Raw genomic sequence first — 18,150 nt, 5'->3', positions numbered from 1 at the left:
CTTTACTGGCAAATAATGCTGTTAGAACTTCAACAGGGTCCATAGTATACAAGAATCTTTCACTTTTCCAGGATGCTGGTGAAATTTTGACTTCAAATGGGCTCATATTTGTAGAACTTGTTCATTGCTCTAAAGCCGTTCCTTTTCTCCATACGGAGTGATATTACAATTAGTGGTCTTACTAGAGCTAGACTAGCTTATCTGCAAATGTCTCACAAACTAAGATCAGTTCATTTATCCTTTATTACTCTTTCAATATATTCCGCGGTCAACAAGACTGCTTTCTTAATAATTGTCTTCGCTCAATTGCTCTAAGTGTGTTCTGTTTGCGTAAGTTTTTGAAATATTATTGTTATACTTAGAATAGACTTGAAAGCCTAATTCAATTATTGCTACTCGTATCCCACTTCATTGCCTGCAATCTTTCTCAAAGCATGCGATTCTACAAATTTATTTGCAACTATGAGAAATTTCTTCCTTCTATTTCTTTATAAAATCTCCTTTATTGTTTTTAGCTTTTATTGCCTATGCTTATTGCAAAACTGAATGTGCGAAATATGCCTCATCGTGTATCGGATAACTGGCGGATGCGCTCAACGTAGAAACTTCGTGACAGCGAGGTCATCGACCAGTTTTCGCCCTTCTCCAATATTGCAAAGCTGCTGATCAGCTGCTGAAATGTGTCCACATCTAGCTGAAGTAATTGTCCTCAAGAAGAAATAGCTCACGACCATAATCCATAGCTCAAATTAACGATCATGTCCTGGCTTGCTTTTCCTGGCCGAACTTAGATGAATTTCATTGTCTTCGAGATAAACATTTCTGCCTTAAATCTCGTAAATGACTTTCTAGCTGTTTCATAGCTGACCTCCAAGCGAACTTAACTATTTCCGCATTGCCTGCAAGCTTTTCTAGTGTAATCCATTTAAAAGCAGAAGAAAGAAAAGGTCTTAACACTTTGATATACACTGAAGGACAGCCTGTAAAGAACTGCAACTTACGACCACTATATAATAATCCTAAGAGAAGATGGATTGACCTAAAGCAACCATTCACATCCCTTGTAGACGCTAACATGCATGCCCAGTTGGCTTAACTGCTACATATTCGCATTCATCTTTTTAATCGTCAATATACACTGAACGACACACACACACACACACACACACGCATACACGTGACACAGACGCAAATGACCAAGTTATCTATACACAAAATTTCGGAAGAAATAGTCGCACGAGATAGGCTTTCTAAGCGAGAATTTTTTATTTATTATTAATAAAATGTTAATTATAATTATGACAATATATTTGTTTACTTTATCTTCTGTAAATTTATTTACGGCCTCTTTATTAAAATGCTCCTCTGAGCGATAAACAACACGATAAGCTTGGCATAGCTGTACACACCATAATTGATATGAAGAACAAGAGAAGAAAAACTTGAACGACTTGACATAGGCCAATATCATCGAATATGTTGCCGGACCTGTCAATAGACCGCAATTTTCGAAACAGTTTCATGAAATATTTCTACGATAACATGTACCGGTCGAAGGGCGAACGCTCTCGAAGAGCGTTCGTCACAGAACGATGTATTTTATGAAATACCATCGACGGCCTATGTCTGTGTATTAGTCGACTTAGCTTGTTTTTGTTATTATCAATGTTTTCATCACTGATTGGTGTCGATGACATAACGAATGACGCAATTTTTCAACCGCTCAACATGCCACCCATGTCGTGTCCTTTCTAACATTTTCAGTGATATTTAACAAAGCTTTCTTAGTGGAGACGATGCTCTTACACATAATTAAGGATAATTGGCCATTAATCAAGAACAGGCCTTTTATGGATAACAATAGCATCCTCAGCTCCTTTTTTTGGAAGCGTTAAGGCTCGTCTTAATCAATATTTCAGAAAAAAGTAAACTCACATATCAATTCAAATGCTATTGAATATTGAATTGAATATTAAACGCTTCTGTTTGAACTCTACAAGAGTTTTTTTTTTGGATCCAGCATATACTATATTTGTTCTTTTGTACGTAACAACACGAAAAATGCTCATTAGGAATCCTATAAAGTATATACATTCATAACCATTCGTAAAATTCGTCCATTCGTACGTCCGTCTGTCCATCTTTCTTGTTTACATTTTTATCGTTGGTCTTAGAGATGCAAAAATACATTGATCAGCGTAATACTTGCTATGTTCGCTGGTCCATTCATCCATCCATCCGGCCTGCCTCTCTAGCATCTGAAAATTGCCCTATGCACTTGCAATGGCCATTGATCAAATATGAAATATGGCCATTACGTGCCATCGTCCATGCAGTTGCATGTTTGAAGCCCAGTGCAAACGTTTACTGCGATTACATTACATACTCAATATAATCGTAAGATGACGTATGGATTTCGTCACTGTTGATTTCTAGATAATACCAAGTTACAGTTGTTGTTGTGAACGAATGGAAAAAGCCTGAATTCCGTGTGCAGCCTCACTAAAAGAAGTGTATGGCCTGGTCAATAGCCATGCTACATTTGTATGTTATCCCGCGCTCTTGTTGTGTGCCGTGTTATATACAGCTACAGTTAGGAACTGTGCGAAATTTTGACTAAGTTCACACATTTGCTGCCTGGTGTGAGGGCATTCACAATTACGAAAAGTTGGTATGAGAAACTTGCAGAGTTGTGTTCAACTGGGACCAATAAATCCGGTCCGAGAGTAGGTGCAATCAGCCCATCAAAGAGGAGTAAGCAGTCGGAGGACTGATTGAATTGTATGATAAAACAAACAATAAATGAATAAAGTGTATGTGTGCCGAGTGTAATATCGCGTTACTTAAGAGAGTTTTTCTTTTTACCCAAAATATTATTTAACTTAACCGGCTTGAAAGTATTTCGTGAAAAATCGCTAACAAATACTAAAATAAAAGAAAACAATAAAGACATAAACCAAAGGATAACAAAACGGTTAAGATAATGCTTAAAAACACACCTACACATCTTGATCAAATAATCAAAACCACAAACGTAAATTTCATCTCGTACAAGCGTAGTGTATCTGATTCTAAGCAACCTGTAAAGATTTTAACAGATTTCACATGTTAGCGTAGAAAAAATATTATTACCGCAAAACTAAGTAAACAAATAAATAAACTCAGTGCCAATGGTTATGAGGAAAAGTAAAATTTGTAAGTAAACACGTCATCTGTTAAGTGAGTGAGTAAGACACGGAATTGTTTAGAACGCAAATAATTACGGCTATCATCTGAGTACATCGTAAATGTCCTTTTGTGTCCATTAACCGCTATTTGAATATCGACAGATAAGGAGATTTCACATCACAATTATCTGTTATAAAATCAGCGCTAGTTCGAGTTTCTTTCTTTACCTAATACAATATTTATAATGCTTGGGTACAACTTTATCTATCTGTTGTGCCACAGAACACGCCAACCAACCGCACGTTATTGCCACAAACGCCATAATACAATATCTTTGCTTAGTCAAAACTCGTGTCCTTGAAAAGCGGGAATAGGCAAAGCTGGGAATGCTGGGAACTGAATTTTAAATCCATTCTTTCTCTTCCGCGCCATCAAATTAAAGTCGAAATGTAGCTGAATTGTTTTTTAGATATAGTCATACACATCAAAACACGTGAAAATTCAGAGGAAAAAAAGATTAAATGAGTAAAAACGCTATAGTTGATCGCGGCCCGCCAATAAAATATGCTGCATCACTTTTTCAAAATCAGTTATATGGAAAATCGCCAAAAAGATGAGCCGATCCGAGCCGGTGTACCACTATATTTCATCAAGATATCTCAAAAATGGCGTCCTGTAGGTTGAACGCAAAAAAGCGCAAAAGGAGGATAGACGGACAGACAAGCTTAAATTGATTCATAAAGTGATGCAGAAAGCGAAGGGAAGGGTAGAGGACAAAAGATGGACAGGTTTCAAGCCCGCGTAAGTGTTACATGCATCCGTACAAACTCAACATACTATAAAAAATATTGACTATTAAAGGGGAGGAAGGCACGAACGAAATTTTATGAATTCAACTGCATTAGAGGTCTGTATAAAAGTAATTTATTCTTTTTTTTCTCGTCCAGGAATCTCTGACATAAAAAGGTACCAGAAAAATGGCGAAAAGTTGTCAAACAAAATGGCACACGTTTCCGTTAACAGAGTGTTGCTAAAATATAGGAAAAATGTCTTTGATTTACAGTATTTGAGCTTCTAAAGTGATTAGTTAGTTCATACAACCTATTTACCCAATCCTCTTCCAGATGATCCAATGTCGAGGTTGAATTAGTTACAAATATGACCTAAGCCTAACGTTCCACCGCTAAGAACTACATTGTTTAGTTAGTTCTTTACTTATAACATTTTAATAATAATATATTTGCGGCTGTGGCGCACGTAACACGTAAGTACCGAGAATTGTGTCATATACTTTTCTATATTAAGTTTCGACAAATTTTCTATTGAACGTAAAGATGTGCAGATGTCTTATAAAAAGTTGTAAAAAATTATGTTCGTCTAAAGCAAAAGTAGAGCATTTCTTCTTTATGTTTTTATTTTATTATTAAAGAATACGCAAAACATTAAAAAGTTGATCATTTACATATGCCTTTGTTCGTAAAGATAATGCGTACAATTTTATGATTCTCTTAATTAAAACGCCACACACATGCACGATTATGATACAAACATATAATATATAATGATGGGAACTTCTACTTGTACATAGAGGCACATAGCATAAGTAATGAGTGCTTCTTCTCTAATGGAGTTATTATTATGTGCTGTAAACAAACAAATTCCAATGTGGTTTAATCAAGACGAAAAAAATTATACGACCAATTATAAGCCGCTAAGGAAACATAAATACAAAAATCGTTGCCTTATTCAGAATGCCTTTTAATAAAAGATATCAACACACAATATCGCGCAACGATTGTAGTAGATAAGCGGGAGTAAAGAAAGAAAAAATAATGTCCTTTGCCTCTTGACAAAGTGCTCAAGTCAAATGAAGCGTCTTGCGGACGAAAGGCATTGCAGCAATCTAGTCAATTTAAAAAGTGTATAAATTATTTAGTTTATTATTGAAACGTACACCACGGACCACCAACGAACGACTGACGGCTGACTTATTTAATTGTATATGATAAGAGACGTAGAAAAAAATAAAAAAGAAAGAGTCAGATAAATAAATATGTTTACGCTTACGGACAAACAAACCTGATTGCTTTGAAGTTATTAGTTAAATTGTTGAGTAACATTATGGTCCACCGATAGACATAAGATGCAGAAATATGTAGCATAGAATGTGTATTAAAATCAAATGACAATATTTAAGATATCTTCAGGTTGACTTTTTAAGTTAATAATCTCTGGTCGTTTCGATCGTATTCGTTATTTTTCGCACTATCTCACGATCGATACCGCTAACGAGTAACGCAACTTCCAAATTCAGATGAGCTACGTCGTCTTTAAGTTTAGCTACAGCTTTCTTAATCTGTATCACGAAACCTGCAACAGGAAGGAAGATAAAGAAAAGCTTCGCTTACGATAAACGATTAATCAAACAACTCACTGCTATCCGACATCATTTGTCCCCGTCTTTCCATTTCAGTTTTCTTATTGTCATTCTCAGCTATTACAGCTTTCAATTGCTCTACGGATTGTTCAGTTTGTGCCAGTATCTGAGTGTGGCCATGTTGTACGTGAGACAATTCAATGGAGATCTCTTTGTATTGTTGTATAAGCTTTTGTAGTTCGTTATTCAAGTGTTTCTCTCTCGACTCGACCTTTTCTAAGATATAAGTGAACTCATTGTATAGCTTTTTCAATTCCAATTGCGTATCTTCCGTAATCTATTGAAATGAGAAATCACGTTTTTTTCTTTCATTATAATTGCTTCTTTGTACCTCATCTATATTCTTTTTGAAGGATTCCATTTGAGCAAGATGTGCTCTCCAATCTCTGATATCGCTTTTTACAAAGACTTTGAGCTGCGGCAGAACCTGCTCAAATTCTAAACGCCAAAATTGCTGATCGGTAAGCTTATCAGATATCTCCAGACTGTTTAAATTTTTATCAGTGGAACGAATTGTCTGGTTTTGCCATTGCCTAAAATTGTAACCATTTACATCGAATTCACCGCTATCGTCACTCATAATCCCATTTTGTTCGTCCTCAATCTTCTCCAAAATAATCTCTGCGTTATCCTCCATATAATCGTTAATAATATCTTCCTCCTGAGTTATATGGGGCTTTTGGCAGGTGAATTTTATCACTTTTAATACTTGCGTAGCTAAAGTGTCCAAAACAAAAATGCAACTAGCCCCAGCACCTCGTATCAATTTATTAGGAGTGAATTCCACTGGGACATCCTGCAGCAATAGAAAATATTTAAAAATGTTTTAATAAGTTTCTAAAATTTTTCATTTACCATTTCCTGCAGCAAAAGCACAATTTTAGCTATGACTTCATTGGGATCGTCAGATTCCTGCGGTTTAGACATTGTCTGCTTGCCCAACTTTTCTAAAAGCCACCAAGCAATTAATGTAAACATATAAAATTGCTCTCCAGGATTTGTTGATTTTAGGAAATAAAATCTTGAAAGTGGCTTCATTTTAAGTTCACTTAATAAATTCTTCTCATAGTTTAGTAATTTAAGTTTTTCCAATAAATCATCCGCCTGAAAGCTGTTAACAGGTAAATTATGAGCGTCAGCGCTAGCGGGCATTTCGTCCATACTGCTTAAATATACGGATTTGTTTTATTCGGCGCAAGACAAAATAATCACCTGGTTTTTGATCTGCTTAGAGCGTTCAAAGCAGCGATACTATATCTCTGGAATGCTGCAAAAAATTAAATACCAACAATAGCAAAGTTAAAGAAAATTTGTTTATAATTCTTTACATTCTCTTATTTCATAATAAACGAGAAAACGTTTTGTTTGTTTTCAACGCCATAACTAAGGATACGAAAGTTTTGTTGTGACAATAGAAAAAAAATTTATAAAGGGAATAATAAGTAAGGAAACGATGTCGCGAGAGACAAAATGAAATGGAAACTAACTCATTTTTGCGCTTCGTGCTTATACAAAAAAAAAAAACCGATGAAAAATTCAAATTGGAAATGTGTACCAATTCGCCCAATTGGTGTATGCTTCATAATAGTAAATACAACAATCTTTGTTCAAATTGTATTTTCACTTTTCCTTCATTCCATTGTTCCACTTTTCGAAGACACAAACCCTCGGTAACTTTTAACGTAAACCATACATATATAAAAACACCAAAACATTATATGTATAAGATGGAACATTTCGCTAGCAGCGTTCACGTATTAAAATTATCATGTCATGCTTCATGCGCCTAAATGTAAACAAACGTTGTCAGAGCTATGAGAGAGAGAGAGAGAGAGAGAGAGAGAGAGAGAGAGAGAGAGCAAATATTTTGTGCGACGTTTATGTGTAAGTGGAGACAACGAAAAAGCATCTTGTTGAAAATTGTTGATCATAAACCCTATTTGAGAAAACTATATATCTTTCCAACCCAAATGTATATGTATAAAAGAGTACTTTAGTGGTCATTTCATGGCTTAATGGATATTTTACCGACTATAGGAGTTAACGGCAATCCCACACCAAGGGCACTTTTCAGTAATGCATATAACACCCAAAAGGAAGCTTCAGAGACCCTATAAAGTACATATATTCTTAATTAGCGGGAAATTCTGAACCGATGACCCCACGTCTATCCATCTGCGTGCTTCAAATGTCTGTGTGTCAAATGCGTGGGTTTTTGTTCGCCATTCAGAAATTATAAAATGAAAATTAAATATAAAGTTAAAATTTCTTCTGAAATTTTTCACATTTACTTTATGAAAAACTCTACTCCTTACAACTGGAGAAAATCGGCTATGCCCACACAAAGTTACAAACGATTAGATTTTATTGTTTTCACTTTTTTGAGGTTTTGTGCTTATAACGCAAACAGGACAGAATGTACATTCGTCAAATGAAGATATGTTATTATTATTATTATAAGTGCGCTAAATATTGAGCCTAGTAATTTTAATAAAGTAATATATTGTATTGATGTTCTGTTCTGTAGCTGATTTTAGAATGTCCATAGGATTAGTCGCTCCAAATGCAATACTTCTAGCGAAGGCAAATAATGAGAATTTGTCCACAATTTAGATCTTGATTTTCTCAACATTTGTTGGATATAAAGGTGAAATTAATTGATGGTTAAGAGAAGAGTAGTGCTGATGATGGTATTGTAGATTTCATTGTGTAATTTTTTCTTTAACTTTTCTTCCAATGTATCTTTGATGTTCCAACTTTTCCATGACATCACCCATAATTAGAGGTGCAGAAGCAGCATACTTTGCCTCTCGATCAGCCTGCTTATTTCCCAATAAACCGATATGACTTGGCACCTAAAGCATTTTCATTTTTTCGCCGGATGTTGTAATGATATTGCTTAATTTTTTGACGGTGCTCCATCTCGAAGTCGAATGATTCCGTATAGCTTTTAATACAGGCAAACTGCCAGTAATAATGACAGTTTTGAATTTGTCTTTTTGGGAAAGGTTCGTTGTCTACGAAAAAATGCATATGGCAGAGATCGCGATTAATTTTTTCTTAATAATACCAACGATATGGGCATTAAATAAAAGCACTAGAACAGTAGAATGTGAAAAGCCTAGTGATGGATACGTGAGAATCGGTGGTCGCCGAATATAACTTTCTTACTTGTTTAATTTACCAAAAGCACTTATAAAATTAACATCTGCTTTAAGGTAAAAAAATATTTTTACGTGGCACAGTCCTTTACGCGAACCGTTAGTTGTGTTTGCCCGTGTAATCACACGTTAGCGTTAGGTTTTCAACTAGCGTTAATTTATTTTTACCTTATAGTCGTCTCTTTTTTGCTTACTTCTGCGTATACGCGAATAGTCTTTAGTTGTCTTTTGACTCGTCAACATGCATACAAATCCGTTCATTGTTCGTCTACATAGCATATTGCAAAAAATAAAGCGGACTATTTCTACAAGTCTACTATAAGTCCATTTTCAACAGGCGGCGTTCATAATTCACATCGTTTGGCATCATTGCGCGTATCTCCATCGGTTCCAGAAGGGCTCCTAAAAAGGGAAATCTTTTTATACTTCATAAATAGAGATAAGCGCATCATCAAATTAAAACAGGATCAAAAATCCTTTTAAAAGTATATAGGGAAGCACGAAAAAGTTGAAAACAGTGGTGGCGGTTGGTTATTCGCATATCTTGTACAAAACGCATAAAAAAATAAGTAAAAATGCATATTTAATTTAATAAATTTACAAACTTACTTGCAAGCGTGTGTAACATTATCACTTCTTGTTTAACCAATAAACATTTTAATGACCGAACTCGTTTTCTTCTTCTTCTGCAAATCAATAACCGAAAATTCGCAGTGTTCTATAAAAAAGGTTCAATGTGAGCACTAAGTTATTTGTTTGAACCTTTATGAAGTTGATAAAATAAATATTATACGTGTTATGACGTCCGCCACATAACATCAATATTACTTTTCCCGAGTTTCAAGTTAATTAATATTTTTTTAATATTTTTTTTGATTCCATTTCATAGCCACCATTGATTTGCTTTGAAATATAAGTCGAACATATCACATGTGATTTCATAAAAGAAATTTATTATATGTCATACTAAAAAAAATACTTTAATACATAAATATTTATTAATAAAAATTAAAAAATCTTATGAAGCAATTGCCGAAGCAAACCGACCATCCCTTTCAAATAAAAAAATTTGATTCATTTTGTAACTTTTTCATTTATTTCAGTATACGATTAATATTCCAAATGGTTTTTGTTTTAAAATGGTGCTAAAAAGTAAAAAGGAAATCCAAACCAATATAAACAAATAACGTAGGAAAAATAAAAACAAGAAAGTTCATATAAAAATGTATAAAGGCATCAAGTCTCATACGTTAGCATAATTTTCAAAGCTTGATAAATGAACAATGATTCTGTGTAGATTGTACTTAACTCGTTACGATAATTTACATCACAAATTCTTAATATATATAGAAGATGCTAAATACAATATCTTTTATAATTTATAAGAAGAAGAAAAATTAGTTTGATTAAAAGGCGCTGTCTTTCATAAATTTTAAAGAATATTTTCTATTGTCAGTTGTTTCGTGTTAAAATGGATGATTATTCGGATGTTTTAAATTTGTCGCCTGAAGATTTGCTGGAAAAATATTGCAAACTTAATGATCGATATCAAGAAATGGTCAAAGTTAATGAAGCTGATACTCAACACATTTATGAACTAAAAGGAGCACTCCAAAGAGCCACAGCTGCAGAAGCCTTCCTGTCACAAGAATTGGACCAACTGACCAGCTATGAAAACAATCGTAATACAAATGATTTACAACAACTGCAACAGGAAATAGAAAGACTAGAAAATGCTAATCGGAAGCTGAAACAAGACTTTGATGTTGTGGTTGATGAAAATATTCAACTTTCAAAAGTGGTGGAAGAAACTGTCAAAAACAAAACTGACCTTCCTGTTGTTGTATCACCTCAGGAGAGTAAACTGTCCAATGAGGATTTTGAACGCATGCATATGTTAGAGAATGAAAATATTGAATTGTTGCGAAAAATGGAGGAATTTCAAGAGAGTTTTTTGCGCTGCACGCTCACAATAGCCGAACATGAGAAGAACATTGAAATACTACGAGATCAAGTCAATTGTTTAGAAGAAAATTTAAAATCGAAACAGACAGATTTAGAAGAAAAAGTGTCAATGCTCGAAAGCACCCAAGAACAACTAATAGAAGCCAATGCCAAACTAGCGATGATGACAAGCATGCCGGAATGCGTTGGTAATTTATATATTTATGGGGTTTATTGAAATTTTAATTCGTTTTCTTTAGATCGCAAAGGCAATTCCTTGTTTGCTGAAGTTGACGATCAGCGCCAAGCGATGAAAAAGCTGCTAAACGCTCAAAAGGTAAGTTATCTGGAAATGAAAAAGATCTACAGCGAAAGCGAACACGAGATACGTCGTTTAAAACGTGAAAATACTTCTATGCGAACTGAGTTGGAGGCATGCAGTTCAATATTTTGTTTCGCAGATAGGACTTATCAAGGTAAAAACACATCTTTTATTGCAAGGCTCACATTTCAAATGGAAAACTTTTTTAGAAAAACTAAACCAACGTATTCAACGGCTACTAAGTGAGAACGAGGGCTTGGAGCGCAAATTAAATTGGACACAGGAACACCTTAAGGAATTATCTTCTGAAAGAGGAGTACTTTGGCTGGACTCAATGCTTGATTTTTGCAAGTAAGTTTATAACAAATTAAAGTTGACAAGGAGGTGGCATAAAAATATAACGCAATTGCAAGTTATTCTTTTTCAACAAGTGTTTAAAAAAGTTGGGCCAATAATAAAAACAAATCAATCGAATTTCGCATGAACAGACAGGGAGAATGTGTTAATAATTTGCATCGACCTTAGTTATATCTGAAAGTTTTATACAAAGCAAATGTGTGTAAAGCAAATGTGTGATTGATTGTAACCTAATTTCTGGTGCTTTTTGAAATAATCAGGAAGTTGTCCTACACATTCTAGACGTTTGTTGAAAACGCAATAACCACCTCCTCCTAGTCTTGCCTGGAAACTTAAGACGGCTTGGAAAGATATGAAGATCTGAAATATGTTGACACTAATGGGTGTTCCTCGCCCAATAGCGTGCTTGTGGATGTTATTATTGTGGTGGGTTTACTGTAAAAGGCTTGACATGCTCAATTATTTTTATAAATCAACGAGCACGGCAACAGTGGCGGTTTCCTTTTTTTCTAGTTTTCTAGAAGTTTTCTGCGCCCTGCATTTTTTTATTTTTATTTTTAAACATTTACCATAAAGTAGAAACAATTTTGGTAGTTAAGAAATCGGGCTAGAAAGCTAGACATATTTTTATGATCGGATATACAGCCGCACGGTAGATTTACTTAATTTTTTTCCACCCATCAGTCAATTCGAATGCCAGGTTTTTTGAAATTAAACCAACATTTTAGGTTGTTCCTTGAAAATTGTCTGCGTCTCACTGGTTTTCTAAGTTCAATGAGTTTAGCCAAACTGATACATGCTATATTTGCTAAATACACTCATCCATTACATTCATTAGAGAATCTGTTTAGAAAAGTAGAGAAAGTCAAAGTTTCACATCAAACAGTCATTTATTTATTTTTTTTTTTATTATATTCCAGAAAAGAAACTAATACTCTTAGGCAACAGCTGCACAGCGAGCGTTTACAAAGGGCCAGTTTGGAGGAACAGTTACGTAACGCCCTTCAGGATATGGCTCGGCAAGTATTTGGAATGCTTTTCAAAGTTTTATATACTAAAAAAAAATATTTCAAAATTTAGCTGGAGATTTGAATCCTTAAAATCACGTTGCGTTCTTTTAAATCGCGAATATTTATTAAACGAACATAAGATTCCATTTGAACCAATGCAAGCCTTGGATTTTCATATAACCCATAAAGAGCAAGAAGAAGCAAGACCACGTATAATAAATAGACCGAAAAACGATCTGTTAAAGCCAACCGCAATAGCAGAAAGTGAGAAAGAAGATTTAATTGGAAAGGATCAATGCTGCGAAATCCAAAAAATTGGACAAAAACTTGAAGACGAAGCGGAACCCAACGAATTAACAAAAAGTTCTTACGCTGGACTCAAAAACAATCAGCCACCAAGCGGTAGCTCCAACGCAGGCCTATCGGATTGTGAGAAATCGGAAATATCTCCCAAAATATCAGAAGAAATTGCCAAACTAAATCTCGTACAGGAAGTTACTAACCTCTCCACGAAAAGTGAATCATCTGCTTCCGATCAACAAAAGCCTGAAAGCAAATCGCAAAGCAATGAATCTGCAATAAAGGAAGATTATGATGGTGAACAAAAGCCTAAAAACGAATCGCGATGCGATGAATCCTTAACAAAGGCAAACTATGAACTGAAAGGTGAACAGAAACTTCAAGGAAGCCCTGTTCGATCTTTTAATATATATAACGATAACGAGAATTACGAATCGTCTCCGAAAATAAAAGAAAAATTTTTCAAGTTAGTTGGTAAACCGCCCTCTCCAATGCGTCCTTCACAAAGAGCTCTGAGGAAACCAGATAAAGTAGACAAATGTGTAAAGAAGTCGCGTTCAATATTAAGTGAGAAACGTGATTTATTCCATGAAGAAGCACCCAAAAATGTAACATTTTCGACAGAAAAAGCAACGATACATAGTCCGACCTTTGATAAATCATCATCCGAAGATTGTGTGTCCGTTTCAGACGAAACGTTAACACCACTTTTCACAAAGAGCATAAACAAAGTTTCGGTTAAAGGATCTCGAACAAAATCTAATATTGTCGTACGCCATGTAGTTGTGAGCTCCAAACGCGATTAATGTTCAGCTGTCCGTGTCAATATCTATAAAATAATTCTCATTTGTATTATTTATAATTAATTTTTGCAATAATTTGATAAATCAATTCTTTGTTTTTTATTTATCGTATTTTAATTAATCCGAAAAATTTACATTGGCAGAGAGTTTAGAATTTTAAAGCATTCACAGCAACAGCACTTACAGTGAAGTTATGTATAAAAATTCACTGCCTTTATGTCGCTGCCTTAATTTATCATAATGAATGAAGCTCGAGCTTAAAAAACTCAACTTTCCTTTTTTGAGCCATAATGAAGAAAAATAATTTTTTTTTTTTTTTTAACTCAAAGATGTTTTAAACAGGTGTTTGAAATTTTTTCGCCAAGGGAGACTTAACTGAGTGCCTGATCGGACGCTGTATTTGATGATTTCTAACTTATCTAACTCATTAATTAATTAATAAAAAGTGTTTTTTGTTTATTTAAAAGCATTTCCCCTCGTAGCGTAGGATTCAAAGTAAATGAAAATTGTGCGATGAAGACTTTGATGTCTATTACAAATACGGAAGTCATTTCTTGTCGCTTTCTCTGTAATTCCTCAACACGTAAAGTGTAAAACGTGTAGTCGGTATAACACCAAAAACAAAGGCATCTTCTAGCGAAAATTCTTGGGGGAAAAAGAATGCGGAAGATTTGAATTGGATAAGTCAGGGCGTTTTTAAGGTCCTGGGAGTGTACTTAAAATAAATAAATAAACGTATTGTAATACCAAAAACATGCCTATAAGGCATGCGAACAGTTTATATGGATAGCGTTCATAGGATGGCAAACGATGTTCATTCTTTACGTGTGACTTTTCCACAGTATCCTTTATATAGTCTTTTTGTAGAGAAAGTCGAAAAATATTTTAGTTCGTTAGTTCGTCTAAACATTATTTCTCAAGATTGTTGAAAATCGAAAACAACTCGTCTGAACTAATATGCGTTTTTCTCGAAACATGGGTTTCCAAATCGATCGCTCGAAGGATATTTTCAATAAATTGATTTAATTATTTTATATTATTTATTACATAATTCCTTGTTTTACATTACGTTTTTAACTAAATATCACCTTTTTTTGGATAAGGTGGAAATTTTCCGCTTCGTTCAAATAGTTGTTAATCGCACAAAATATTTACTAAGGATTTCACTTATTCTGGCGTCTCCTTTTTTCTTCCCGTTTAGGTGCAAATTTGCTTTAGGCCATGGAGCCCCTTAAATCAAAGTTATGTCTCGCGGGTGTGGCTCCGATCCTACCGTCCTCAATACCTTCCAAATATAATGTATTGTTATACCCTACATCAATCATGGGATAATGGTATACGTACAGACATCCTGCAAGTACGCATAGAGCAACTTTTTAAACATTTGCGAAGTTGAACACAAGACGGACAAACCGGATTGGCAACGGTGGGTGTGTTGTATGCATACGCGCAACTTAATATATGTTGATGTCACAAAAAGGTGTAGGGTACAAAAAGTTATCAAGAATACCCTTTTTGTGTTATCCCAATGGCATTGCTCCTCAATATCTTAGGTTTGATAGCATTTTATCCAATCACCAATTATTGGCTGATTTAAATTAGTCATCGGGAAACGATAAGATTTATTTCATCTGTTTATTTGACTATTTACTTATTTATAATTTTTGTAAACTAGTAAAAAAAACCTTATGGTCTATGCTGCTTTCGCTTCTGCAGTGTAAATGAAAGAAGAGATTATTACTTTGCCTTGACTTTCAATTCTCGAATTCATGCTTCGCATGCTTCATGCTCGCTTCTCTGAGAATTCATCTTCGACATCTATGATTTGTTCATATATTTGTTGTGGACGTTCCTTAGGAAAACTTTCGTAGATTAATTGCAGATTTCTTTGACAATTGCCGCCATTACCGATTTGATTGCAATTGCATATAGATGGTACGTCCAACTTTATCGGTTCTTCATAATTGTCATTAGTTTGATTGCATACAGTAAGCGAGGGATCCGAGACCGTCAAGTGTAGCGAATTGAACTCGTGCCCTGAATTTAAGACACTTTGCTCAGGACGACGCCTGCAATTGAAATTCTGATAATATGACAAGTGAAAAACTTTTTGACAATATATCCACAGGTACAATAGGAGAAATAATAAAGCTATGCCCAACGGCAACATGAAGACAATGATTAAAGCTTCTGCCCGTTGATTTCTTTTAAATTCCCATGGATTACCGTAAATGATAGTGTAGGCGGAGACATTTACTACTTGATCGGATGTGCTAGGACTTGCCGATGTGCTAACTGTAGTTGTACTTGTAGTTATGCTTGTCGCATTACTTTGCATTATGGGTTCATTAACGGTTTGTCGCCTTTCGGAAGGTATACATTCCAAACCATTCACATTTATCTTTGATATGAATTTATCGTATCGTAGTGTGCGAAATACCTCAGGATAATTATGAGCAAAGCTATGCAACCAAAGACAATCCCAGGGATTACGATCACTTAGCACCTGTACCCGAAAAAGCGTTAATTCATTGAATTCATGATCAATATTATGTAAAGATTGCATACGATTGGCTCGAATGTCTAGACGCCGAACTTGTGGTAAATATTGCAATATTTCGTAGAATAGCAAGACTTTAATGTGGTTTCCTTTCAATATAAGATCATGTAAACTGTCAAGATTTGTTAGCCATTTAAGGGGTAACGTTTCCAAACGATTATTACTTAAATCTAACGTACGCAAGTTATTCGTAGAGATTTCGAAATTTTCTAAATTGTTATCACTTAAATTAATGCATTCGATACTGGCAGCTGCATCGTTTACGGAAACGGATTGCAAAAAACAATTAACAATTGTTAGATTATTTAAAGAACCGTCATTAATCACTTGTATAGCATCACTATCGATTACGGTATCTGCTATATAAATATTTGTTAATGCCTCAGGTAATGAATGAAATATATCTGCCGTTAATTGCTTTATTGATTCGATGTGTAAGTTGGTCACTTTAGTGCTCTGTATTAATTCAGAAGATTTGATTATTAGAACCGGTTCATCGACGATTCGCAAAGCGGTTAAACATTGTAAATTTTGTAAAGATTTCGGATGCAAAGATCGCAAAGAGTTATGAGCGATTTCCAATGCTTCTAATAAGTCGTAAGATTCAAATGAATTCTGATCAGCAACAGCGATTTCATTGTTAACGAAACGTAATGCTTTCATCTGCAAAGGGATCGCACTCACGCAGTGTAACTGTCTAATGAAATCCATATGGAAATTCTTTATAACGATTTCAGTGATATTGGAACAAGCTGGAACATATTCCAGACCGTAGCTATGAGTATTTAACGGTGTGCGGCAACCGTCTAATATTATTGACTGGATATCAATAGAACGTTGTGACGTCATTTTCTGTGAACGATCCATATGCGCGCTAATCTCTTCCCGATCGCTGCCTTGCAATGGCGAGCAATCAATTTCCATAATATGACTTCTATCGTAATTCGTTGGATTAGCATGGTTTATAATCTCGATTTTTACCAAACAACTATCATTCCAACTATTCCAACAATTTTTTTGTGCATTTATTACTTTGAAGGTAAAAATTGTGAGGAGAATACACGATACACATCTACCGCCCGATGCAATCATTTTCATTTTCCGTACTAATCACGCTTAATGCTGTTCGCACGTTGCTCTAAAACAATCAATCGCTTTAACTGCTCAATTTTTTCTTCAACTGAATACATTTGGCCAAAAGTTTTCATTTTAAATCCATCTATATAATCAGAGAGATTCATCTCATTCTCCTCACGGTGCCTGTACGTATACGTGTACGTATATGCGTCCGTGTGCGTGCTCTTGCTCATTACAAAATTCTATATTTTCCTATAAATATAAAACATGAAAAAAGAAAAGAAAAAAAGTGCTGCATTTTTTTTAACATATCCCGCTGTTTCCGAAAGCAAGCAAAACAAATTCTCTAGTTGCATAGCATCGGCCATTAAATGTGTCTAATAAGTAGGAAAACGGAATTTCTTCTTGTAACGGATTTTGAGTACCCTAAAATACCGATGAAAAAAATAGTATCGTGCTTTTTTTTTTTTTTTTAATTAATCTTCTGTGATTTCGGCTTTAACCACTTAACTGCGTCCGATATGCGTACACGTCGTGTGGAATAAAAAGTTACCCTTCGTGGTGAAAAGTTAAAATTTCAGTAAAATGCATAAAAATCTCATAATAATACCAGTAAGCCTACTGTTAATTGGACCTTAGACGACCCAGTACAACGGAAAAATCTACATATTTCTTTGGGGAAAACATTTCACTAACTTTACACCTTTAAAGGCAAAACCATTCCGGAGATGTTTCGTCAACTCAGGCAATGCAAAATGGATACCATACGAGAATCCGAAGAGAAGTAAAGCATAATTTTATCCGGCATACACATATCCACATCGGTTGTAAGGCGTAACGTTCATGCCCAGTTGGCTTAAATGCCACCTAATCGCATCCATCTCTTTACTCTCTGATATACACTGAACGACAGCTTGGAAATAACTGAAACTTGTATAGTACAACCGCCGAAGTTCTAGTTATCCCTACCCAAGATTTCGCAAAAAATTGAATTCGGTATGCATGCCTTGT

At 34.8% G+C, this 18,150-nt stretch overlaps 3 protein-coding genes across 3 annotated transcripts; 1 reads left to right on the top strand and 2 right to left on the bottom strand.

Annotated features, from left to right (window-relative positions):
- Positions 1-5,095: 5,095 nt before the first annotated feature.
- LOC119634069 (intraflagellar transport protein 57 homolog) lies at positions 5,096-6,866 on the bottom strand. The gene is made up of 5 exons (XM_038028002.1): positions 6,461-6,866; positions 5,937-6,401; positions 5,603-5,882; positions 5,248-5,538; positions 5,096-5,155 (listed from the first exon to the last, which is right to left on the bottom strand). The coding sequence occupies exons 1-4, from the start codon at positions 6,764-6,766 to the stop codon at positions 5,390-5,392; spliced, it is 1,200 nt and encodes a 399-aa protein (XP_037883930.1). The 5' UTR covers positions 6,767-6,866; the 3' UTR covers positions 5,096-5,155; positions 5,248-5,389.
- Positions 6,867-9,974: 3,108 nt separating this feature from the next.
- Positions 9,975-13,505, top strand: LOC119633593 (protein Spindly). Its single transcript, XM_038027208.1, has 5 exons — positions 9,975-10,919; positions 10,971-11,186; positions 11,242-11,383; positions 12,310-12,408; positions 12,470-13,505. Exons 1-5 carry the CDS (start codon positions 10,238-10,240, stop codon positions 13,503-13,505), a joined length of 2,175 nt encoding a protein of 724 aa, XP_037883136.1. The 5' UTR covers positions 9,975-10,237.
- A 1,102-nt stretch (positions 13,506-14,607) lies between these two features.
- LOC119633748 lies at positions 14,608-17,110 on the bottom strand. Its single transcript, XM_038027457.1, has one exon. It carries the CDS (start codon positions 16,984-16,986, stop codon positions 15,286-15,288), a length of 1,701 nt encoding a protein of 566 aa, XP_037883385.1. The 5' UTR covers positions 16,987-17,110; the 3' UTR covers positions 14,608-15,285.
- Between the last annotated feature and the right edge of the window lie 1,040 nt (positions 17,111-18,150).

Source organism: Glossina fuscipes, unplaced genomic scaffold (genome assembly GCF_014805625.2).
Source record: "Glossina fuscipes isolate IAEA_lab_2018 unplaced genomic scaffold, Yale_Gfus_2 2, whole genome shotgun sequence".
Taxonomy (NCBI): Eukaryota; Metazoa; Arthropoda; class Insecta; order Diptera; family Glossinidae; genus Glossina; species Glossina fuscipes.
Note: the sequence above shows the minus strand (reverse complement) of the source record. Positions and strands in the feature narration are given on the sequence as shown.

Coding starts and splice junctions, on each gene's coding strand:
- LOC119634069 (XM_038028002.1), bottom strand. CDS start 6,766: ATGGACGAAATGCCCGCTAGCGCTGACGCTCATAATTTACCTGTTAAC. Junction 5,883..5,936: donor TCAAAAAGAATATAGATGAG/GTACAAAGAAGC, acceptor TCATTTCAATAG/ATTACGGAAGATACGCAATT. Junction 5,539..5,602: donor ACAAATGATGTCGGATAGCA/GTGAGTTGTTTG, acceptor TTCCTGTTGCAG/GTTTCGTGATACAGATTAAG.
- LOC119633593 (XM_038027208.1), top strand. CDS start 10,238: ATGGATGATTATTCGGATGTTTTAAATTTGTCGCCTGAAGATTTGCTG. Junction 11,187..11,241: donor CGCAGATAGGACTTATCAAG/GTAAAAACACAT, acceptor AAACTTTTTTAG/AAAAACTAAACCAACGTATT. Junction 12,409..12,469: donor GCCCTTCAGGATATGGCTCG/GCAAGTATTTGG, acceptor TTCAAAATTTAG/CTGGAGATTTGAATCCTTAA.
- LOC119633748 (XM_038027457.1), bottom strand. CDS start 16,986: ATGGAAATTGATTGCTCGCCATTGCAAGGCAGCGATCGGGAAGAGATT.